This window comes from Epinephelus lanceolatus, chromosome 12, assembly GCF_041903045.1.
Source record: "Epinephelus lanceolatus isolate andai-2023 chromosome 12, ASM4190304v1, whole genome shotgun sequence".
In the NCBI taxonomy this organism is placed as follows: domain Eukaryota; kingdom Metazoa; phylum Chordata; class Actinopteri; order Perciformes; family Serranidae; genus Epinephelus; species Epinephelus lanceolatus.
In genome coordinates, this window is record NC_135745.1 from 4,026,455 (window position 1) to 4,053,602 (window position 27,148).

The 27,148-nt window shown below is 40.1% G+C and overlaps 1 protein-coding gene across 1 annotated transcript in view; it reads right to left on the reverse strand.

The window, feature by feature from the left end:
• The window catches only part of xkr4 (XK related 4), a 56,518-nt gene that overhangs the window by 18,794 nt on the left and 10,576 nt on the right, over positions 1 to 27,148 (reverse strand). The window contains exon 2 of the mRNA XM_033651344.2: positions 723 to 922. Within this exon, the coding sequence (XP_033507235.1) occupies positions 723 to 922 (200 nt within the window). The remainder of the gene's footprint in view (positions 1 to 722; positions 923 to 27,148) is intronic.

Consider the following 27,148-nt stretch of genomic DNA (forward strand, 5'->3'; position numbering starts at 1 on the left):
TAATTTCTCATTTACAAATCAGATAGCTGTAGCATCATGAGCGGGCTGTGTGCTGAGGAAGAGGGAAGAGCAGGCAGCCAGAGAAGACCACAAGCCGGTAAGAAACCCTTCTGCTGCTGTAAAGGAGGACGGAGGACTGGGTGCTGAGGTAGAGGGAAGAAAGAAGTGGTGCTGACTTGGAGAAGAGCAGGCAGGAGGTGTTTGTGGGTTTTTAAATGAAAAGACTGACCTTTTCGTATTGCCACTCTGTGCACAGGCCCATTTGGCTTGCCTTGACAACTTGACTTGTTGAAATATTGTCTGATATTGATAGGTTTTATTTTCTGTTTACTTATTACTGTTGCTGTCCATTGAGGGAGGGGTTCTGAATTAATATTGCCATGGCATAGTGCGAAGGGAGGGAAGGGCCTACAAAAAATCCGCAGGCCCAGGGCCTAAAGTAATATTAGGGCACCTATGGGTGGAAGTGGAAGTGAGAAAGTGAGAAATTGTGCAAAATTAAATTAACTCCTCTAAATATAAAACATCCTTAAAAAAAATTCTTAAAACAAGGTATTAAAAGTATGCCAGTTAGGCTTTAGGTTAAGGGTTTGAGTAAGGCCTGTAGTTGTGACGGTTAAGGTTAGGGTTGACGACTAGGGAGTGCATTACATCAGAGACAGTCCTCACAAGTATAGAAAGACAAGTGTGTTTTTGTGTGTGCTTGTGAGTAAATGTGTTACCTTGCACAGCCTGGAGCTTGTGTGTCTGTATAATGATACACAGCTGCAACACCAGTTGTGGAGCACTCTCCAGAAAGGTGGCCAGTAGATGCAGCATGCTCACATCTGCAAACTCATAGACCATCCTCCAGTAGTAACGCCAGCGCTCCGTCTCAGCACTCTGACGACTTCTAACGCCCAGGTAGATGGTATGAAAATACCTGGAGGAAATGGAGAAAAGAATGCTTCAGCATCAACCAGACAGGACAAAACATTACATGTAACAGTGCATCAAGAAGGAGGAAGGCACAACACACCAAACGTTTCTCTACTGATTTTTTCTCACCATTTTGTTTTTGATTACCTGAGCAAACATAATCAGGTATTCTGATCAGGTTGGTCACCACAGCTTAGCAAATGTTTTCCCCACTTAAACAGTTTTCTACTTGTATCCATATATAAAACACAGTTGGTTCAGTGCAGAGTTACATCGGAAGTTGTAAGCAAATGCTGGCATAAACACAGTAAATCACTGGAACTGTAACAGTCAGGTTGCACAAAAACTCCTGGTTGTGATGTGGCTATAGTACAGCAGGCCTGAGAGCTCAACACAATGCAAATTAAGAAAACACATGCAAATAAAAAACGCAAGTACATTAGGAAAATGGTTTCCAGGAGACGTTAAAAAAGTGATGTACATGGCTGTGACACGCTTACATTCATGCAGATATCTGCTGTTAACCTAGTGTTTGCCTGTCCATTCAAATAATCAGATGAAATACATACAATTAATTTTAAAATATACTGTAAGTTATGTGAATAGCATCGCTGCTTTAAAGTTCCCCTCCAGTCATATTTTAAAGTACATAAAAAAATCTCTGTCTGTTATGATTAATATTTTTTCAATGTGCTCTTCCTACATAAGAAGGGAACAAATCTCAGTATATAGACAAGGTCAGACATTTTAGGGAACATAATTTTTGAGTGGAGGGGGATTTTAAGGAATAACTTACTGCATGTATGGGTTTAGTGAGCTTGTGGTGGAGAGTGATGGTGCTCAGGTGATGGAGTGATGGAGTAGACAGGTGTTGGAGATCGGGGGAGAGAAAAAATTAACAGTGAAGCTGTCAAGTCGTAGTGAGTGTAGAGTGTGGGTTTCACCTTGTCTGTTAATAAACACTGCTAAAAAGACCCAAGTAAAGTTCCTGTGTCTTCCTTCCCAGCTCCTGAGGAAAGTGAAGGGGGTTAGCCCCGAAGTCAGCACAAAACTTCGGCCCTGGCTAACACAGGCTAACGCTATGTTAGCTGGCTTTAACTAGTTAACTAGTTTATCCCGCAGTGCTGGTCCTGGTTATTCCATGCCCGGCCTTTGATCCAGGCTTCTTACCCAACTTAAGTTTGACAATAGGGTGAGATCACTAAATTCTTGTCACATATAGATGTTTGGTCATGGACTTTCCACATCCAGATATGACATGACAGGACATTCTGGGACGCCATGTCAGCCTCAGCCTGTGAACCTGTATTGTCTGTTTTTTTTAGAATACACTTCCATTTTCACAGGAAATGTACAATTTGCATACAGTCTCTTTCAAAATAAATACACTACATCAGTACAACACTGCAAACTACGTTTTTTTTTCCCTTCAACAACCAATGCACGTGGTTAGGTTTTGCCAACACATACATGTGGTTGGGTTTAGGCAACAAAAGCACGTGGCTGGGTTTAGAAAAATAGAACAGGATTTGGCTTTACAATTATATGGGAAGTGAACAATGGCCTCCTGGGTGAAAGTGGGAGGTTGTAGGATCCATTCACCACCCCTCCCATCTGCCCTACTCAGACTTTCACCCCCTTATCTTATGTTGCTGTTTCATTGGGTTTCCCCTGGATGCTGCCGGGCACCATTACACAATAATGGCAACCAGCCACATATCATACTAGAGTGAAAGGAGGGCTTTTTTTTGTCTGCGTCTGATGACGGAAGTCACTGCCCAAGCGCCGGTATTCAACTACTTTGGAGTGAGACCGGGTTGCTTTAGCTCTCAACTCAACCTTATTTAACCTTAAACCTATTTTAAGTTAACAACTGGAGGAAACAGTGAGAGCAGATTTCAAACTGACACACAAAACCTGCATATTTACCAAACTTAGTGATTTCTTGGATCTCTCTAATCCTGATTTGTAGATGAAGCACGGCTGGAATTTTGCTTTTTGTCTAGAACACATTTTAAAAGTGGCCAAGTGCATTTAAAGAGGAGGAAAATATCATCTATATGGCTCATTGCCTGAGCCGCACACATACTGCAGCTACTGGCAATCCAGCTCCAACTGTACATCTCCAGACCTCAGGCAAGAGCTCATTTAATGGAGTGAATTCATTATTACTTTTCAGTCTGTCTGTGGCCTACATTTTTATGTGTCTCTCTCTGTCACTCTCTCATTCATTTCCATTCTCTCTCTTCCTCTATCTCTGGAATATCACCAACACATGGCAGTCATTTAGCAGCAGGCTAATAGGCCGTGAAATGAAGTTCCATTATCAATAAAGAATTTGAAAATTAAATCTGGGCTGAGGGCATTAAAGCTGCAGCCTGTACATGGACAGATGGACATGGCACATTTTTTACTACTTGCTAGTATTTGAGCAAGCAAATCTGGCTACTTATATGAAATGCATTTTATCCAGTGGGTGTGTAGTAATGCATTACATACCCTGTACATACATGCAAAAATGTTTCCAAATAAAAAAAAAAAAACCTTTCTAAGAGTTGTTTTGCAGAATACTTTTTACTTGAGTAATTTGCAGTAAATTATATGTACTTCTACTTGTTACATTGGGCTACACAATTTACATTTACTTGTAAATAATTGAAGCACAAAGATCATTTAAATCAAATATTTACATAATTTTCTGCCGGGGGACCATGTTCCCGGACCCCCTTAGAATGTTCGGACTCCCCATATTCTCCAAAAATCCTGTGGGAAACACTGACGTAACTAAAAAGATCCAATTGAAAAAGATATCCACTCATTTCTCAATAGTATTAAACTTTCCACTGCCCTCAAACTTATGCCAAACAATAAAGCACCCAGTCCTGATGACTTCCCTGCTGAGTTCTATAAGCACTTCTGGGTCATCATAGCACCACTCTTTAATCGAATGATAAACGAGATTAAACAATATTCAAGACTTCCTGAAAATATGAACACAGCCACAATCTCACTCCTCCTAAAGCACAACAAAGATCCAACACTTCCATCAAGCTACTGTCCCATCTCCCTTATCAATGTAGACATATAAATCATCGGCAAGGTACTAGCCCCAAGAATAGAAAAAAGTCACCACATCCACAATCCATCGAAGACACACATCCAGCAACACCCGCAGACTATCTAACCTCATGCATTACCCATCACTACAACAACCAGGAACCATCATAGCCAGCCTTGATGCAGAAAAAGCTTTCGATAGGGTAAACTGGAAATTTCTGTTTGCCATGTTGAGGAGATTTGGCTTTGGGGAATCATTCATTAATTGGATCAAGATTTTCTACACCTCACCTTCAGCAACTGTCATCACCAATGGACTAACATCACAAAATTTCACACTGCACAAGGGGAGTAGGCAGGGATGCCCACTTCCTCCCTGTTCACCATTTTCACCAAACCATTAGCAGCCACCATCTGTCAGAACGCCCGTATAAAAGGAAACCAAACACATAACACACATCATAAGATCAGTCTTTATGCGGATGATATTTTGCTATTTCTGTAAGACCCCCCCTCATCATTATAAGAAACAATAAATCTCATCGAATCATTCTCCAAAATCTCAGAATATTCAGTTAATTGGAATAAACCAGTAAAAACCACCAGTTCCTTTATGCACAAATCACATCAGCTATCTAGGCATCAACATTTCCCCCAGGCTGTCAGAGCTGTTAGACCTCAACTTTACTCCACCACTCAAAAAAATAAATGATGACCTCCAGCGTTGGATGAACCTACCATTATCCATTATGGGCAGAATATCCACCATCAAAATGACAATACTTCCAAAAATAAACCTTGAAAGAAGAGTGCCGAAAAATATAGAGGTACTCAATGGTGATTTCTACGTCCGTTAGAGCCAGAGTTATACAGTTAGAGATCCTCCACAGAGCTTAAATCACACCCTCCAGAATAAAGAAATCTATTCTCAATGATCCCGACCCAACCCACACTCAACTGGTTTAAATCTCTAGATTACATAATCTACAAATTCTACTGGAAAAACAAAACACAGAGAATTAAATGAACCACCCTACAAAAATCAAAAACACAAGGTGGACTGGAAGCTCCACATTTTTACCACTACTCTCTGGTTAACCAGCTTCAATACATATTCAAATGGATTCACCCTAACTCATCAGACAGCATATGGTTAGATATTGAACAAACACTTTGCAAAGATATCTCAAATTCAGACCTACCATTACTCAGTCAGACAATCAAATGCCATTCATGTTTCAAAATGTTAACAATAGCAGCAACTCTGACAGCCTGGTGGAAATTTCACCAAATCACAAACACCCCCCTTACACCGTCCAATGCCGACTTCTGGACCCAAATCTGCAAAAGCATCTACTTCATGACTAAAAATGCCAACCTACAACTCATACAATATAAGTTATTCCACAGAACTCACTACACTGGGCAAAAAAACATTTAAAATGGAATTTGGATCAGAAACCTGTTCACACTGCACACAAAACATCCTTGATAGCTATGTCCACGCCACCTGGCACTGCACTCCATTTAAACAATTCTGGAAAGACATCAACAAGTCATTATCCCTGTTCCTGAGCTGCCACATCCCTTTATCCCCTCTGTGCTTACTTGGAGACATTTCAACAACCAACCTGAATAGTAAGGAACAAGGGAATAAAGTAATGCAAATGTATATGGGTGGGTATGGTTCTATGCGTATGTATGTAGGTATGTGTATATGTATATGTGTCATTATTGTCATTATTGTTATTATTACTATTACTATTATCATCATCATCATTATTATTTATTTATTTTTCTTTCTTTGCGCTCAAATCGGAATCAAATAGCCATAGAAATGTTATTGATGAGAGATTAATGTTTGTTTGTTTTGTTTTTTGTTTTGTCTGTTTTTAGTTAGTTTCTTAAATGTACATTTCCATCACCACAACTCTTATTTTATTTAACCCGTTGCTGGTATCTCTGGGGTGGGCGGCAGGGGGGGCAGGGCTATGTCACTGTGTTCAACTCAACTAAAAATACAATCAAGTTTTACTGCAGACTCCCTTTAAAAACAGGCCTCCTCCCCAGGGTCTGGGGACAGTTTAGGAAGGGATCAAACCCAAATGGGCCAGCCCCCTCCTCTAAAGGTCTGGGGGGGGCAACCCAAATTGGGAATAGTAAAATACAACAAATAAAAACAAAAAACAAAAGTATTAACAAAACAAAAACTACAAACACCAGGGGTCCGTTTCAGAAAGGAGGTTCAACAAACTCTGAGCCTAACCCTGAACTCTGAGTTGAGTAACTTTGAGATGGGAAACTCTGGGTTACGGGTTTCAGAACAGGTGATTTCAATTGGTTCAATCAACACAGAGTTTGTTCACTCTGAGTTAAGCGTGTGCACCACGACTTAAAAAGCCATCATCAATGGAGCCCTGATACCACGATTCACCATGGCAAGAAGCTACAAGAAAAGGTCTGCATTTTTTTACTCCTCTGGAGTTGGATATGTTAATGCGCTCATACTGCGAATTTGAAGTTGTTTTCAGGAAGAAGAGTAACACGACTGCAGCAGCGAAGGAACGGGAGTCGGCATGGGAGAAAATTACTGCTCGGGTCAATGTGTAGCCTAAGTTTAAATTCATTTTATACATTTATGCAATCACAATAATGTTAGGCTACAGATGCAAACAGGTGGAATGGTGTTAAAGCTAAAATTTACTTCACTTAGATGCAATCCCACCTAATTATTTTTCAAGTGAAAATAGTCTAAAAACAAGTTACTTTTAGGTGTGATTTATTTTGACTAGAAATGAGACATTTTGACTAGAAATAAGACACATGTTCTTGGTATGATTTTGAGTTTTTGCAGTGTGATGCAGTCTGACATCTTGAGACAGTCAATGGACTTCATATTCACACAGTCTCCTTCATTTTGTGAAGGAGCAATGATGGGAATGTGGGTTCCATCAGTGCACCCTATCACACCGGGAAATCCTAAAAGAAATAAAAATGACTAATCCCAGTCTGAGGTTGCAGCACCATGTCATTAACGGAATATGATTTATAATCATACATTTTAACTGATTTCTACATCATTCACCTGTAATTATACAAAAAACTCCCGTTTGCAAAAAAACGAAGAGCAACACAAAGAATCTGGGTAGATGAAAGTGCACGTCCACGGTTGGTGACGTTGGTTATGTCACGACGGATGAGGTTATGGATATAAATGATGGACAAAAAAAAAATGTTCTGGAAATGATAATACGTCAATTCTGGGCCTGTGAATAATCTCCCGACGAATGCGTAACTCCCTCCTCAGTAACACTGCCTCGAAAAAAGTTGATTTAGAACTAGAACACATAGGATCCAGCTTTACCTTGAGGACAGAAGATCAAACTCACTGAAACCCACGCGACACTAAACAAATGAATGAATGAATCACACTGCATGTGTGGCGCAAGAGGGAGGAGACAGCTAGAAACTCGAGGTTCACTGAAGAAAACCTGCTCCCGACCAGGTTAGGTTCACAGAGTCAGTTGCCATAGTAACTGACACCGAGCTTCAGTTACCTCTCTTTCTGAAACGGGCTGGAGTTACTCTGCTTTCTCTCGTTTAAGTTACCTCCCTTTCTGAAATGGAAAACCCAGAGTTTCCCTCATTTCAGGGTCAACAGACTCAGAGTTTTCACTAAACCTGCTTTGTAAAACGGACCCCAGGAAGAAAATAATATTCACAGCAATTGAAGGTGGTAATAAATGACAAACAAAACACGTGACCACGTGACGTAGCGCATCTGCCCTGCCAGCCTGCTCCAGGGCCCTGTGACTGTGCCCAGTGACTGTGCCCAGTGACTGTGCCCTGGTCCCGTTTCGCTTCCGGTGGCAGGGTCGGGTGTGCTGCTGTCACATACACATAAAACACAACACCAGAATGACATTTTGCTGTCCTGTTTTATGGTCAGTAACCCTGTCCTGTTTCCACTGTTGTATCTCGTCTGTAGTGTCTTGTCATTGTTTTGAATGTGAGGTGCTGTCCTGTTCCTGCTTGCCCTGCACCACAAGGAGAATAAACACTGCTGTCTGGTTGAGGTTGAGATATGTAAACATACTATAACGCATTCCCCAGTGATGTGAGAAATGGAGCCAATCAGAGGATAGAGCACGTTCCAGGACACCTCCATCGATGTCATCAATGAATTCACGATGGCAGAATTGTGGTGGATTTCATCTGAGAAACAACAGAAGCAACTGCACCCCAGATGACAGTTCAATCATTCCACAACCAGAAACCATGGATTTACAGAACCAACCAGGAAGCCATAAACACAAACACTGCAGCCAGTCTGTAAATATGGACGATTATAAAACAGCAGCCTACAATGAAAGAAGAAATTACTAACTTTCAATGCATAGGTGAAAGGAGTTGATGGGAACACATTTCAGTGGAGTCATACCTTGTACCTTGTGATTAATTATTAATTATTGATTTATGTTAACTCTTTGGCTAAATTAACACTGAAATACAGCCAAATGTCCCAAGTTGATCACATCACCTCAACATCTGGTCGCACAAAGAGCAACAAAGATGTTGGAAGCTTCAGCACAAACAATGATGAGAAAGTTGACACTTTTATAACTTTATTTCAGACACAAGATTGGTCCATAGATAAAAAACAAAAACAAACCAAAACCAAAGCATGAAAAAACTACAATACAATAAATATCATACAATAAAATTCATGTAAGACTAAAATGCCAGTGTTTCCAGAGGCCAGACATATAACAGCTTCTCTTAGGGCTAGTTAGTGCCAATATGATCCCATTTTGGGATGAGACATGAATTTAAACATCAATTGTCTTAATAAGGCTCCACAGGTGGGAACACCAGAGTTCACAAAAAGCTTACTTGCACTGTGCCATCTTGGGACACGAAGGAGGAGTCTTATGGCATCATTGTAGGCTACAGTGAGTCTCCGCAGGCTACTGTTCTTATATTGCCACCACAGAGGTGCTGTGTACATAGAAGTACAGTAGGATCTGAATAAAAAACATTTAACACTAGGTGAGCACATACTAAACTTTCGCAGCAACATGTTGGCTTAAGCATATAATTTGCAGCACTGTCTGTACAGATCTCTGTCGTCACTCAAGTCATCAGTTATGACATGGCCCAGATATTTTATTTCTTTACAAGTCTTAAGTGGCTTGTCACTCAAGTGGAAATCAAGAAAAATGACTCTCCTGTCCTCCTTGGTCCTAACAATCATGACGTTGCTCTTGTTGGAATTGTATCTGATGTCAAAATCTTTTCCATACTGTGAGCACACCTTTAACAGTTGCTGCAAACCAGCACTGTACGGGCTTAGCACTACCAGGTCATCAGCGTACATTGGGTGGTTGACGACAGAGTTTCCCACAAGACAGCCCGTCTTACAAACATTCAACAATTTAGACAAATCATCCATATAGACATTAAATAGATAAGGAGACAGAATTCCGCCCTGTCGCACTCCATTTTGGACCTTAAATGGGGTTGATAAGACATTGCCCCATTTTACTTGCATTGTTTGATTTGCATACCAGAAAATTAATATTCTAATAATGTATTTAGGGACACCTCTACAGAGCAATTTCATAAATAATTTTTTGTGATTAATTCTATCAAACGCTTTTGATGCGTCAATAAAGCAAAGAAATACAGAGAAATTTCTGCTCACATAATTTGCAATAATTTCTTTCAATGCATAAATACACATATCTGTGTATTTATGCATTGAAATACACATATCTGTGGCATGGTCTCTTTTAAAGCCAAATTGATTATTGGTCATTGAGACAAATACTTCCAACCTGTTAAGCAAAACCCTCTCGAGTACTTTAGAGAGAATGCTTGCAAGAGCAATAGGTCGATAGTTATCCATACTGTTTAACTTAGCAGCCTTGTCCTTTATTACTAATACAACATGTGTTAGGGAGTCAGGTAAGACACCGTGTATAAGAAAACCAGTTAGATACATAGACAGCAGCACATATAACCTACTACTGGCATATTTGAGATGCTCAGCTGTGATATTATCTAACCCACAAGCCTTGTTACTTGCTAGTTTTGTGATGGCCTCACATATTTCAGATGCACTTATCAGTGTAATTTCAGTTAGTTCAATATGACCCATATTAAATCTATCACTCTTGACACAACTGAATAAATTAAAATAATGCTCACGCCACAACTCAGCTATTTTGTTTGGATCACATACACCCTCTATGTTGGATGAGGAAATTTGAAATTATTCATTGCTTTAATCTCTCTCCAGCTTTACAGCTTCTTAGCCAGAGAGTCAGCCCGCATTGTATTTTCATTATGCTTAACATAATGTAAAGCATATTTAAACCTAGCATTGGCAAGCTTTTTGTTTTCAAACACTTCGCCCTGTCTAGGCTTTCCAGCTGCTACCCAGTTTAAGAAAGCCTGTCTGGCTTCAGCATGTTGTTCAGCCACAAATTCTTTCCACCCAGGTATAGTATTATGTCCTCTATATCTCTGTTTCTGGAGCGGGATAGTAGATTTCTTTAGGGCCTTTACAATGCTCTCATATAAGTCGAACATCTCTGCAATGCTCAACATTCTTACAATTTATATCTTTACACAGCAAAGAGCTCATTGGGAGATTAATCTCTCTTAAGAAGGAATCACTAACACAATAGTACTTATCTATTTCCTCAGGAGATAATTTGGACCGGTCCAGCTTGCCTATATAAGGTAAAATATTATCAACAGTGATTGAGGGAATATTATTAACATTTACAGAAATCGCAATCGGAATGTGATCAGAAGTAGCTAATCCATAACATATCTCTATATCATTTAATGAGGCATGAGCATCTGCTGTGCAGATGCAATGATCTAACCAGGAGGTTGTATGCCATGCCTCGCAAATATATGTAAAACTCATATCAGGTAAAAAGGCCTTACTGGAGAGAGTAAGGTTATTTTCACAACAAAATTGCATTAGATGTTTGGCAAAAATCGAGCAGGAATCAGACACATCAGCATTAAAATCCCCCACAACATAAACACAAGATGATCCGTTTTCCTTCAGAAAAGAACTGATAAAAGCCAGTCTATTTAAAAATTCATCTACAGACTGATATGACTCAAAGGGTGTATAGATGTTCAGGATAGTAAACCTCCTCTCATTTATATTTATCTCTAGCCTAATGGCCAAGTCAACATCCAGTCTCAACACTTTCACTGTAGAGTCATATTTAATGTTCCACAGTACAGCCACACCTCCGGGTATCCTGCCACGAATTATTCTGGAATTTAGATCTGTAGTGGACTCACCAGCGCCATGAAAGTTCCTGTTAGTCCATTCAGTTTATCCAGATCTTGTTTGGATAACCAGGTCTCCTGCAGGCATAATATGTCACACTCCTCCAAGAGAGTGTCCACCACATGAAGTCTTGATCAGCACTGTGACCTACATGCAGGCCACGCGTATTGTATGATACAACACGCATTTAGTGTGAGATGTATTTCAGTGGCTGTTGCGCCCAGAGACACCAATCGGAGGCTCAGGCACTATCAGTGAGCTGGGAGCAGGCAGCACACCTGTTGTCACAGATCTTAGTCGGCGGGGTTCATAGTATCGCCGGACAAAAGAGCCTTCTGGCCAGAGCTGGGGGTAATACATCTCCCGCACTTCATTACATTCAGCAGTTATGTGAAATGAGCTGAATCTACCGTGTGTCGTCTCGTCTCTATTCTGCGGCACTTCACATCACGTCCCAGCTTCTCCTTAAGATATCCGCCGAGAGTTTAGGCATCCAAGATGGGATCAAACTTTGTGGCAAACACACTCACCATCTAGTCTTGACAACGAATATGTTAGAAGCGGAGCCAGTCCCTATTATCCCAGCTGCTTTTCGCTCTCGCTTCGCTGGGGCTTGTGCAGGGCGATGCTTCAGCCTGAGCGGTGCAGCACTATCCAACTTGGGGCGTCCCTCCTGTACCACAACACTCCACGCCGGAGACCTTTGAAGCTGAATGGACTTTCTGTGTGTTTCCCTGATCATGTATGCGTTCTTGAGGAAATATAAGTTGCTTTCTACCTTTTACGTATGGATAATTTAATCATTATTCCAGTTTGTGTTGTTTTATATGGAAATATGTTGTGTGAGTTTGACTTAGCTAAGTAGCCTGTGTCTCAGTAGCAGTTAGCTCTGCCTCTTGCTAGCACTGCAGCTAAATTTGGATGCTTGTGAGGTCTTAATTATGAATATTTCATTTGTAATGCCAAAATTGCAACTCAGTTTATTTGTTGTGATTGTGACCATGCTTATTGTTAATAGAGTTTATTATTTACTGTGGTTAATATTCAGTATGGAAGGTTCCCACGCTGTTAAGCCTGCTTTGCCTCTGCTAATGTTATGTTGGAAATTGTACTGCTTGTTCCACCACTAATATTGCATCTCTGTTGTTGTATTAGGCTTAAGTGGCAGTTGCATATAAGTTAGGGATATTACTGGTGAACCTTAAATCATATGCTCATATAGCAGCTTATATAGGAATGTTTATTTGATTTACTGCTGAATAATATGCTGAGCATTTGTTGTAATATATTTTATTGCCTTTCTTTGCCTTTATTTTTTTCAGACCACACACACACACACACACATATGGTCAGTGGTCGAATTGTTAATTTTTAACAAGGGGGATGCAATGTAGCTTTGATTTTTTTTGCGTGCACACATAATCAAATATGACAGCACAGATGTGCAAATTTAACCAAGATAAAGAAAAATGGCATGACCTATACCTGCTGCCTTTAAAAACACATAACAAATAAGAGTAGTTCTGAAATAGCTGTGAAAATTAATCTTAGAGTCACTCTTATCCTATAGACATGGTGCTGCTGTCAGGTCCCTGTCCTGATACCTGCCTGGTTTCTCCCTGTCCCTCTTCTATCTATTGCAATAATATAGATAATAAATGTGCAAAGCAAAATTCATAAATAGAATTAGGAACAGTAGTGGTGACATAGCTGTGGAAATTAATCGCACAGTCACTTTTGTGCTCTAGATATTTTCTCTCAGCCAGTTATAATCTCTCCTCACCTATAAGGACCCTGCATGATCATCCTTGCTGGCCTCTGGTCCACTGTCTTCTCCCTGACCCTGCTCTTTATATTGTGGCAATAAAGTTTAAAAAAAAATGTGCAAAGCAATAGTGAGCACAAGTTGTTATTAAGGAGGAGTGGGTTTATTCCTAACATGAAACTAGCTAGCAAGTGATTTAACATAGTTAACAATAACATTAGTGTTCTTGTTAACTAGCTTAACTTGATATATTGGCATCTATTAATTAGTCATCATTTAGCTAACATTATCTACATGCAACAGCATTACTCAACTTACACGGTTTGTTTGGAAGAAACTGTGCAAGGTTTTTTGCTTCTTGCTGGCTGGTTTGCTGAACATAGTTAACACAGCGGCACTGTCCAGTAACACACGTCTCGTCTGTGCGATTGACTCAGATCACAACATGACAGCATGTGTATGTGCCTGTCTACTCATGGTGCGTTTAAAGACGGCTCGGAAAAACATGTTACCACATGTTAAAAACGAATTGAACGGTTGTAACGGCTAACCCCCTTGCTAACGTCAGCACACCTAACGTATGCTAACATAATGTTACACAGTGTTTAATGATACAGTCTATTATCTCCCTATTACTCTAATCTTTCCTGCTTATTGCTCAAACAAATGATTAATTTCTATATTAATATCGGTGCTCATTTAAGATACCTTCATCAGTTACCGGAGGCCACCGTCTAACATCATCAATCCAGCTATTCATGATGCTGTCACTGTAGAGAGTCAGTTCACAATGACAGCATAATGAATTGATGATGTGTCACCACAGCAATGGCGCCGTCGCAAGATGGCGGCATACACAAATCGCTCGCCGAATTCATCTATACGGAACTGCGAGCAGACCTCCACGTGCTGATGATGCAAAGGTAGCCTGGGAGGAGGTCACCACAATTGTAAATCAATGTTGCGTTTCTCTCGTGCGTGCGTGCACTCTCTCTTTCTCTCGCAGTCTCACTCTGTTTCTTTTCTTTTGACTTTTCTAAGATGACAGATGCTGAATATATACTCCCTATCTGATGCTGTGGCTGTTTGTGGTTGGCTGAGAGGGATGTGAACTCAGTTTGTAGCTGTGTTAATCAAATCAGGTTGGGTTTCCATTACGCGTGCTAAACGTGCCAAACGGTGCCAATCCCCTTTGATCTGACATCAGATGTGACGGGACAGTCGATACAGAGATACATTTATGTGCTGATTGCAGATAGTTGCATTGAATAGTGCTTTTTTTGGGTATTTATTGCATTATTAATGTGTCTGACATTCTGGAAACTTGCCTGTGAGTTTTTGGCGACGTGTGTGCACTGTCCGCCGGTCAGCCAAACTTCGGCTTACACCGGCTGCGCTCCCCCTGCGCTGACAGTAGACCTGGTTTCAGCTGGCGAGCTTTTAGTGCACCTCCGGCGAAGTCTTTTGGCACTAAACTGTCACTGCGCCAAGCTGGATCTGTCGACACCTCCCCCTGCTGCGCCGCCACACCCATCTCAGCGCACCTCGGTCTGCCAAACTACCAAACTGAGCGCGCCTCGGGCTGTGCTGCTCGAAACTAGCTCTGCGCGGGGTTCGCCACCCTGCACCACCCTGCGCCGCGCCGGGAAACTAGAGCCCAAAGAGACAACTGAAAGCCACCAGAGCCTCATACAACAACATCCAAGCACAGTTACGCAAACATTTGTAAGTGTCACGGGGAAATCATGGACTCCATAACAAACTATATAATAACAAATTACGTGACAACGCCTGAACGCAACACAGGCTCGCTCCGCTGTGTGCACAGTGCCGTGCTGTGCTGCTGTGTGAGCAGCATGTTTGACTGTGCTCAGTCTGTTGATGGTCATTTACGCACTGTCCATAACAATAGGCCTAACTATGACAGGTCAGGTTAGTGCCCCCCTAAAATAATGTAGGGGAAACACTGAATCAAGCGAGAAGACTAATGATACCATTTATTTATTATATTGTAATCGCAATCGCAAATCGCGATGTTGTCCACTCAAATCGCAATCACACATTTTTCTCAAATCGTGCAGCACTATGCTGCACACAGCTCTACACTGAAATAAGATTTTACCCATTTTAAAAATAGAAAAGTAATGTTCGCATGTAAGGGGTTGTCCTACAATTACTCTATGTGTTGAACAAATACTGATGTCCAAATCATGCAGGCTACTCATGGCTATCCATAGTCGAGTTCCTTTTTTCTTTTCCCTAATAGTGGAAATTAATTTCAAAATACTGTAAGTAATGGTAGCTCATTTTGAAACCACTGACCACTGATTGTGCACAAATTCTTGTGACATTGTGACATACTATATGATACACAAATGCAATGCAAAATCAAACATGTTACTATCCAACATAGATACGTAGATAGATAGCCCAGTTCCCTTGTAAACTTACATAATGTAAGCAGGAAAATAACTTAATCAAAGCCTGAATTCTTTCTAAATCTACAGCGTGTTAGTCTGGAGGTTTAAACGTGTGTCCTCTCACAAAAACTGATGTGAGTTCAGACTGTTTACTTACAGCACAGCTACACTCAGATAACTGAGCCTCCTACCTGCCTGTCTAACAGCATCAACCCATAAACCTTCTCCAGTCCAGACTGAGTGGAGTCCTGCAGGGATCAGCTGTGAAGTCTGGAGGCTGGTGGCTGCTCCGCTGCCGTTCAGCGGCTAGCGAAACATCCTGGCACAAACTATTTACTGGAGTTTGCCAGCCTGTCCCTCACGCGGCATTTGGAGATACTGGTGTTATCGGCTTTCAATGTCTGATAGTCCGCTACTAACATTTTCATCACGTCTCATCTCATCAACGAACATGAAACATAAATTTTATGTTAGTTTTTCTTATGAAGATCTATTTTTAGCTTGTCATGGTCTCGTTTTCGTCATGTAGTTTTTGTCAACGAAATTAACACTGAATAGTAGTTGGCGAGGTGGGTGTTCTACTAGGTAGATGGGTAGGTTATCAAGGAGGACTTGGATATAATCTCTTATATATTCCAATGGCTGGAGGGTTTACCCCATGTACCTGGGTATACCCTCCACTACACTACTAGTAATTTCCTCCATGTGCCCAAAGAATTTTCAAAGTCTGGTGAGATGGCATTCAGTATTTATGCACCAAAGAATGATCTGATTTTAGACCTACTCCAACACTATGTTCTTTTAATACCAAACTAAAGATCTTCTTTTTCACGCTAGCATTTTCTTAAATTAATACAGCATATGTGTACATTATGTTTCTTTGTTGGTATGTATGTGTATGTATGCACGGATGGCATTGTGTATTTACACTGTTTTATTTTGACTTAATGTAAAGCACTCTGAAATGCTTTTGTATGTCCGTATCATATGCTATACAAATTCATTTGAATTGAATTAAATGCGTATTATTTAAGTGACCTCATTTCTTCCTTACTTAGTTATAGAGCTTCACTTTCAAGGTTTATAAAAACACCCGCAAATACACTTACACTGCACTTATTCAGCAGCAATGTTGGTGTGTTTAGTATCACATGGGAAGCTGGAATGTCTGCCTCATTTCACAAACACACTCTACATGTGGTTACAGCACTCAACATGTAGCACTCTCTGCTACGCAGCAGCAGGAAAACACTTTACAGACATGTGTGCACTCAGTGTGTGAGTAGTACATGTGTTATATGGATGCATGAGACACAAAAGTGATGATGAGGATGAACAGTATTTATATACATACATACCATGCATGCAGTGTGCATCTACTTGCCTTTGTGTGCATTAGTCTTTCCAATGTGTGTGTGTGTGTGTGTGTGTGTTTAAGTGTGTATGTAAACAGATAGAGGAAGTGAAATCAAGTAGTGCAGGTCAAACACATGCAGCTGCTGTAAAGGCTGCAGCACAGAAAGTTGGCCTGTTGTGTAACAGCAGAGATTCATGGGAGAGCTTTCTAAAAACAACCAAAGAGGAGGAAAAGGAGGAGGCAGGAGGAGGAGGAGGAGTGTCCTGTAAAAATATCAAAACAGAACATGCATTAATTAAATTGGATACTGGACTGTGAAAAACTGTTTTCTTCATTAGAACAGTAGCAGAAAAGGGAGTGCATTTAAATAATCAAGCAAGAGAAAGAAGGGTGCAATCGGTAATCTGTTTGGATTTTAGTCACAAAACCAAGAGAGTTTCATTAATTTTTTACATTCCTAAAATTAACTATGTGTAGGATTTGAAAAAGTCTGACCTTGGCTTTACTAGTGTTGCTATGAAAAAAAGACATGTCTGACAGAAGTGCTACCTCTCTCCCCTCCCCCAACACCTGACCTAAGACCAGGAGAACACTTATAAATAAATCAACAGGGACCACCAGGAACATTCCAGTGGGAGTCTTATAGAACAGCCAGCATCACAAGCAGTCAGCAGTGACTAAAAACCATTCAACACGTTAAGATTTCTGCTTGGGACACCTTATAGACAAAACAATTATTTAATTGGTTAAATAATATGACAGTAAAGTGGCATACATACATACAAGGTGAACAGGACAGACGTAATGGACAGACATACAGACAGTAACATAAAGCAGTTATGACGGTGTATGTGCTGATTAAACAGGAGTCCAGGAGTAGAGATTATGTCATATTAGGTAGGGTATTCATGGGTAAGGTGTGTGTGTGCATGTTTGGAGGTTTGTATTAGAGGCAGTGATATACAGTGTGTGCTGATTTTGGACTGGTTGGTGTGTGGAGTAAGTACGTAGTAGGCTGTGGGATACATGGCAAAGAGAATGAAAAAGACATAGTGTTGATTTTAAAGTGACAAAAAATATGTATAATGTAACAGCAATATCATTATAGTGCAGTAATATAATAATAAAAAAAAAATATAATAATCAAAAATTAAATAGTTATACAGGTAATCAGAGTCTGCCTGCACAAGAGCAGGGCGTTTTACTGACCGTTCGCCGGAGGACAACGCCTGCGCAGATTGCTCTGGAGACTGTGTTTAAATTATTTTTGAATAATAAATAAATAAATATGACAAGTAAATAAATGCAATCGGCAGAAGTAAAAAGCTAATGTTAGGCTATAACTGAACTACACCATGGTTGACACCATGACTTACAGTAACATCTCTACCACAAAGATGCTGTAAAGCGGTGGTTGGCATGATGATGTTCTGTAGTCTCATTTAGAAACTTGATAGCAATCACCTTCTTTAAAACATGTAAGGGCTTCCAAAGTCTTGATTGGGGTATTTACTTTTTTTTATTTTGTGTCGTAAGACAAAATGTAAAATTCTCTTGAGCTTGTGTTAACCACAGACCTTATTTTAGGCATCTAACCAAAAACCATTAACATTAAGACTAAGGGACCAGGAGTGCTAAAATGCTAACTCATTTCGGGGGTTTTTATATTAGGACTCCTTCCTGGGGCACTCTATACGTCTACCTATTGTTTCAGAGTGTGTAGATGTTGCGCCTGTTTAGACAATAAGAGAATTTGTATTTGTATTACTAGCTCTATTCATCACATTTAATTTCATTATTGGAAAAATACATAACAATGTAATTATTGGTCTGATATATATTGTGCACCCCCACACCAAATTGTATCATTATATTTGCCCTAACACATCCGGCACACTGTCTTAAAAGTTGACGTTGCCTCTGGGTCTGAAAAGTGGGCTAATGCAAAATTGCCCTATACGTGAACTCTTTCTCTTGGCCAGCAGGGGGCGATTCTACTGGTTGCAAAAAGAAGTCTGATTGTATGGAAGTCTTTTTTGGAAGTCACACCTTTTTTGATTCTGTGATGTTGGCATGCTGTCTAAAATCACACACAGCATGATGTCGCCATTGTTTGGTTCTGTGTAAAAATGCAAAAGTGGCGTAGAGAAGGGACTTTGTATTCGAATCAGAGGGTGGAGCTGGAAAAGGGTGAGAGGTAGATCTGACTGATCGCCCTTTTTATACAGAGGTGTTATAGAGCTACTACAGTCACTTCTGGCTCAAAAACCCCCACATTTGAACACAAAAGTCTCTCCTCAAAAATCACTTAGGCCATTTTCCCTATTGTGTCTTTCCCAGGAAACCATCTTTGACCAAGCATCCTTGGACATGTCACACAGTATTTTTAATATTTATAAGTGGAGAGTGATATTTTAAGTCTGTTTTCATCCAAAATATATTTTGTTGCTTAGTGAAAAAAAGAACATACTTTGTAAAAACAAAAAATATTCTCAAAATACAACCTCCACTAAAACAAAAGTATAGCCTATATAGTTTGCTGCATTTCTGCAGGAAATCAAACACCACAAAGCTACAATCTAATTATACTGTTTAAACAGGTAACACATTTAACTCATCCAGATTGGCTTAGCATGAACAGTATTTTAGTTCAAACATGTGTCTTTGTGTCCTTGTCTGCAAAGAGAATTAAACAGACTTTTCATTATGGATGAAGACTTAGGGGTTTTATGGACTTTTTTTTTTTTTTTTGCTCTTTCTTTTAACCGGACAGATGTCAGCCTTAGACATGTTCAGGACTTGACAGTCTTACAGCTCTGTGTCACTTCTCTCCACCCCTGTGATCCCACGAATCAGCCATTCTTTCAAACCAGCCACATGTTTCAGGGTACCAGCTCCCTTTTCACATTATTCCCTGTTATAGTGACATCAGTTTACACAGGTCTGAGTCTGATCCTGACACAGATGAGACTGTCCAGCACTCACCATTTGTTCAAACTTTTAAATGTTTATATTTTCTAGAGAATTTATTTGCATGATCTTAATTATTCTTACTGTCACAAAAAGCTAGGAGTGGGTCAGTGTGGATAGTTGGATGTTACTGAAGTTGCAATAATAAATTTCTTGGGCTGTGGAACTTAACAAAAGGCTGAAAACACAACTTTGGCATATTATCACTTCATTGTTAGTAGTGGCCCTGTAAAATTCATCTAAATTCACCTAAAACACCTATCCAAGGCTTACCCAAAGTAAATTAAAAGCTGTTCTTGTTCTATTTGTAGTGCATGCTCATGCATGGTCTCATTTGAAAGGTAAAGCTCTTAAGTTTTTCCCCAACAGTCAACCTAAACCTTAAGACACCCATCAATGTTTCTTTTCCTAAACCTAAAAACAGTAAATTTACGTTAATTACATTTCAGCATCAGACATAAACGAAAAAGCATCCTTTCGTGGGATACGCCACAGGGTGGCATCAGTTTATATAGCAGCTGTATGACATCAGCTTGAAATGCCTCCAGAAAACAACGTAATTTAAGGAGCTGGACAGTCCCTACAGAGCAGGTGGGACTGGTGGTGGACGAGTCCAGTGAACACTGGGCTTTCTGATCCAGGAGCCCAGTGTTCACTTCCTGCATGCGGTTGAGCCAAACCATGATGTTTTTTTTTCTAAACCTAACCAGGTGCTTTTATTGCACAAGGAAATAAACATAAATACTAGGTGTTTTACTGATGTAAGTTTCTTTAAAAAAACAAACTGTATGCATTAACAAGCAGAAACTGCACATTTTCTGTGAAAACAAGTGTATTTTGAAAAGACACAATGCAGGTAGGAGGCATACATTGACATACCACCCCAAAACGTCAACAACAGATGCACCCAGGATTCCTAGCATGTCATATGTAGACAAGAAAGTCCACTGACCAAGTGGTGATATGTGATGAGCTGGGAGTGAGAACATGTTGGATCTGCATGGGCTTTAGATCTAAACTGACTAAGGCTTCATAAACCAAAACAGGTGGGACTTGAGCTGATTAATATTTGTTAAAAGCTGAGGTAGTATCTCCAGCCACACCAAATATGCTGGCTTGTATGTTCACAAACAGAAACAATAATTCATTCATTCACTGGTGCCAGCCATAAGATTCGCTGCACAACAGTTAGGAGTATATAATGATACTGCAATGAAAAAAATCCTAAAATTAAGGTTTAAAAAAAATAATACTAATGCAATTAATTTGAGATTACAGAATCAAATTGTGTATAGAGCAGGCAAAACGTGGCTGCACGACCTTGACATCTCAGTGAGGAGAATCCACTGGGGACTGACTGGATCCAGAGTGAAGCTCTGCATGTCCATTAATAGCTCATTAAGATGCTGCATGTCCACTAATGAAAAGTATGATGAGCACTAAGTTCAATATAATGACTGTAATGTATTGACTGACACTTAGTTTTATGATGTGGTGAGACTGTGCAATAGTCTACTACTGTTTATCTTAAAAACACCACTAACACAAACTTTTGTGGTAATTGTGTTACTCACAATTGATAATATAAACTATTATAAATTGTAGGCCTCCCATTTTTTAATTCAGTTCAATTCAATTTTATTCACAAAGCCCAATATCACAAATCACAATTTGCCTCAGAGAGCTTTGCAGCATACAACATCCCTCTGTCCTTGGACCCTCACAGCAGATAAGGAAAAACTCCCCAAAAAACCCTTTAAAGTGTAAAAATGCTAGAAACCTCAGGCAGAGCAACTGAGGAGGGATCCCTCTTCCAGGACGGACAGACATGCAATAGATGTTATGTAAAGAACAGATCAACATTATAAATGTACAACAATCCAAGTGACAAAATGATACATAGAGGGTGAGAGAAAGACAGAGAGAGATGCACCTATGCGGGCTCATTCCGAATTCGAAATTCAGTGCTTCAGTGGTCAGGGACTTTTGGCATCAGACACCAATGAAAAATTTGTCCTTTCAAATTGGCATGATACGCAGCCAGTAGCTGTTATTTGGCCCAGCGGTGTCAGAGGGAATTGTGGCTGGGCAACAACATAAGTTAAGGAGGCGAAAGTTCGAGTAGGGCAGGTGGAAGGGGTGGTGGATGGGTCCAACAACCACCGACCTTTACCCAGGAGGCTGGTGTTTGCTTCATATACAGTATGAATGTTAAGCCAAACCCTTTTCTTTTGTCCTAAACCCACCACGTGTGTGTGTTGGCTAAATTTCACCATGTGTGCTTGTTGTTGAAGGGAAAAAAACCTCAATTTGCAGTGTTGTACCAACATAGTGCATTTATTTTGAAAGAGACTGTATGCAAACTGTACATTTCCTGTGAAAACAGAAGTGTATTTTGAAAACAGACAATGCATGTAAAAGGCAGAAGTTGACACGGCGTACCAGAACGTCAAAAAACTACACATACAAGATACCTTTCATGTAATGTCTTGATGTAGAAACGTCATTATGTGACAAGGTTGGAGTGAGAATGTGTTGCAATCTATGAGACTTTCTTGTGGCCATTCTGTCTGCCTATTGTTTCATGTTTTCATGACAATGCATCTAACAGGCTGGAGCTGACATGGCATCCCAGAATGTCAACAACCATTGCAACAAATGTCATATCTCCATGTGGAAAGTCCATGACCAAATGTCAATATGTGACAAGGTCAGAGTGAGATATACTCTTTTATTCATTTTAAAGCTATAGTTGGTAATTCTGTTCAGAAACACTTTTTGTTATACTGGGTGAAATGGTCCTTCCATCCTGAGAGTAGTCAATACATAATGTATTCAGAAAAAGAACGAAAAAAATCCGACCTCTGTGGCAGCTGCAGGCCTGTAAAAACTCTGACCAATCTCTGCCTCTCGGTGCGAGTGGAAAGAACCAATCAGATGCCTTCATGTCTCGTCCTTATATATCGCTCTGGTCCTGCCCACGCCCCTCTCTGTCCCTCCCTCCTCCCTGTGTGCACTCATCACGTGTCACCGTTGCCGGAAATATTCAGCACACTCCTCAGCATAAATACAGAGTTAGCAGGAGAATAAGTTTGCTGAACAATGGGGCCTTAGAGGAGGTGCCACTTTCAAATCTTGCTAGCTCTACAACATTACCAACTATAGCTTTAACTTTTAACTTGGTTATTTTTCAACCTGGACCCTATTTTTCCATGTTGTTGTATCTAAGTGACAAATAGGAACAACAGTTTTTGAAACTGGTCCCGTATTAAGAGAGAGAGCCAGCAGATGTGTTCCAGACTGCGATGTAACATTAATGGGCACTACTGGTCTACTTACATCCATTAAAAGTACTTGTTTTTGCCACTGACAGGTTCTGATTGTTATTTTAAGTGTCCGATGACAAAGAGTAAAATCCTTTTTTGTTTAACCAGAAACAGCCTCAAAATCACCGTCACCTAAACCCACCTGACTCCATTTAAATAAACAATTTTATCGTGGTAAAACACACTTCATTCAAAGTTGACAAAAACAAACAAACCAAAAAATGAAACTCACAAAAGCCATCTTAGTTTGTTTTGCACTGTCCCAACAATCACCAACTGGACGTGGAAGTGCTGCAAAGCGCTACAGTTTTCCAAAGAGCACTGCCTGCGTCCTTTCAGTGCCCATGTGAAGCAATTGGGCTGTTCAAATAGGACTCGTCATGAAGCTGAGATCTGCAGCAATAGTTTCAGCCGGGTCTAGTTTTTCTGCGAGCAAATCTGGCAGGAAAACACACTGATTTTCTACTATGAACAATATTAAAAGTACAATAGATATGATAGATTGATGACTGATTGATAGAAATGATCAGATTATGATAAAAACATGAGCTCACAGATTTATCTGGTTCCTAGGCAAACTAATATATTACCTGTGCCAAGCACGTAGGAGAACCCCAGTAGCCAGCCTGAAAACATGAATGGCACTTTCTAGAGCCAGTGCTTGGTTTGTCCTTTCTAGGCTACTGTAGAACAATATAGCGGACTCAGTGGAAGAGAACCATCTGTATATAAATATAAATGGCTTGTTCTAAAGTCCTGTTTCCACCAAACACTTTCAGTATGGTACCTATGGAACCAAAAGTAACCTTTCAGACAAGGTATCTAGACTCTTGGTCCGTTAAGTGTTTCTACCACAAACAGTACTCTTAAATGTTAATGCCAATCACTGTTCTGTCCAGCGCTTGCTGTATTTCCTCATCATCAGTGACACAGATGGAAGTCTGCACCTCATTTATTGTCCACAGAACAGGGGTAACACAGACATTTTCAGAACAAAATAGAACAGGCTGCAGTGAGAGTATCTCTCCATGGGATATTTAAAGTGGGTTTGTGCATATAGTCCTTCTCAGGAAAGCACAGGGGTTTATTGCTGAAACCACAGGAGCAACACTCCACAATGCTTTTTTTTTCTTCACGTGAGGATTAGAATATATGCAGTTCACATAATCAGGTAGAAATGAAAATATATTTTTACTACAAGTGTATATCATCCAAGAGAGACAATAAGAACTAACGGAATGGTCAAAGTTGTCATTGAAATTTAAGGTGTGCTGAAGGATTCACGTCCTCAACTCATGTATTTAGTAACATTACAAGTAAACAGTTGCCCCAGTGAATTCAGTTTTTTTTCTCTTTCTACAGCTGCTTTGAGAGGCAACAAAACATCCTTTCATTTTTTAATTATAGCTTAGTAATGTATGTAAGACTTGTCACGGTATGAACATTGGTTACATAAGCCTCAAAACTAGCCACAACTCAGCCCTGAGCAAGACTGACTGTCCTCTATTGATTAATCAACAGACTGCAGTATTTCTAGCTCCACCTTTTAGTACCAGATCTGTGTGCTAGGTACCCCAACAGAGGGGTGACCAAACATGGGGATGGAAAGGAACAGTTCCATTGGTACCATCCACAACTTTTCACGGTGGAAACGGAAGAAAGGTGTATCAAACTAAACTGAACCGTACTGTACTGCTTGGTGGAAACTGGGCTTTAGGTAACAGAAACACAATGATTCTCAATTCAGGTGTTTATACACTAATGAAAACATAGTTGTGAATATTATATTCCATTTCTGCCAATATATTGCCTTAAATCCTAAACACTACACCTTTAATGAAATTATTTGTTACAGAACTTGTATATGTAACAAATCCAGTTCTTGTTTCTGTTACTTCTCCTCTGCAGTCTGTGAAGCAGTGCCAGCGTTCCCTCATCTTAAAACACTATTGAAGAAATGCAGACACAAACAAAGATGATAGTGTGCTGAGTTCAGTACCACACTGACAATAACAGAGCTGCAAATGCATTTTAAAATACTGAAAACAAGAAATATCTGTAAAAATATAGAAAAAAAGAAAAAAAATATCTATAAAACAATGTGAAAACAATGTGTGTGAACTGAGGAATAGAATGTGACGCTGCCATATCCAGTTAACTTGAGGGCAAACCCCTTTTTAACAAAAATTACTCAACTGGCTTGTAAGACTGATTTTGGCACTGAATCACATATTGTGTTGAGTGGACAGAATAGGAAATTGGGGCATTCTGCTGGCCAAAGACACCATGTGATCACAACACCCAAGGCTTGAGGCCAGACAGGGACTATAGTTGTAGGTCTTACCCCTTAACTTTTCCCTCATTTCCTGTCACCTTTTTACTGTTCACTGTCTAACAGAAATTAACAAAACTTTCCCAAAATGTCCTAATAAAAACAAACAAACATTTAAAAAGCTATGCCTCCATGCACCTGTGAAGTTTCTCTTACAGTTTATATCTATGTCTGTGAAAACATGGATGCTTCACACCCACCTTCCCCCCGGGATCTATACAATCAGCACAGTCTCAAGATTAGTGTTCCTGAGATATGACATTGAGTAATGGACAGGAAAAGTGTTTAATGCAGAACATTATGATGTCATGGTGAAGTTGACCTTTGACCTTTTGGATATAAAATGTCATCACTTCATTATTTTATCTTATTAGACATTTGTTTGAAGTTTTGTCATAATTAGTGGGAGAATTCTTGAGTTATGGCCAAAAACATGTTTTGTGAGGTCACAGTGACCTTGACCTTTGACCATTAACCATAACATTCTAATCAGTTTATTCTTTAGTCGTGGACGTTTGTGTCAAATTTAAAGAAATTCCCCTCCAGTACTTTTGCGATATTGTGTTCACAAGAATGAGACAGATGAGGTCACATAGACCGTGACCTTTGACCACCAAAATCTGATCTGTTCATCACTGAGTCCAAGTGGACATTTGTGCCAAATTTGAAAAAAATCCCCCAAGCTGTTCTTGAGAGATTGTGTTCATGAGAATGAGATGAAAGCAAGGTCACAGTGACCTTGACCTTTGCCCTTGACCACCAAATTCTAATAAGTTTAACTTGCATCCAAATGAACGCTTGTGCCATATTGAAGACACTGGGGGGCGGCAGTAGCCATAGTAGTAGTAGGGAACCGGAGGGTCGCCTGTTTGAGTCCCCGTCCGGACCAAATATGGAGCGTGGACTGGTGGCTGGAGAGGTGCCAGTTCACCTCCTAGGCATTGCCAAGGTGCCCTTGAGCAAGGTACCAAACCCCCCAACCGCTTGGGGGGCCTGACCAAGGCAGCCCCCTCACTCTGACATCTCTCCACTTTGTGCATGTATAGGTCCTGTTTGTGCATGTGTGTGTCTTTCGGACCTGTGTGTTAATGGCAAAAAGAGTGAAAAAAAAAATTGAATTTCCCCTCAGGGGGATTAATAAAGTATATCAATTAAATTAAAATTTCCTTGTAGTGTTCTTGAGATAATGTATTCATGAGAATGAGACAGATAAGGTCACAGTGACCTTGACCTTTGACCTATGACCATCAAAGACTAATCAGTTCATCGTTGAATGGACATTTGTGCCAAATTTGAAGAAATTTCCTTGAGGCATCCTTGAGATATCATGTCCACAAGGATGGGATAGACGGAATGCCTCAGGACATGGCTATTGCCGGTACAGAGGCATAGTCAGAGATTTTTTTTGCCCAGTTGTTGGTCTTATTTTTTGACGTGGGTCTGATACTTTGCATCAAGGGATCATTCAAAACAGATTTCAGTGGAGTGAGCACATGGACATGCAAGCAATATCAAACCTCATGCAACTTGCTGAGCAGCATTCATTAACCATGAGAAGGATAACTGTCTCACTGGATTTAGGAGGATGTGGAGATGCTGTTTGATGCCATGTTCTATTTGAAAATAAGTGGAAAGAAGTAAATCATCTCTCCATCTCTTTGACAGAGGATCTCTCATCTTTC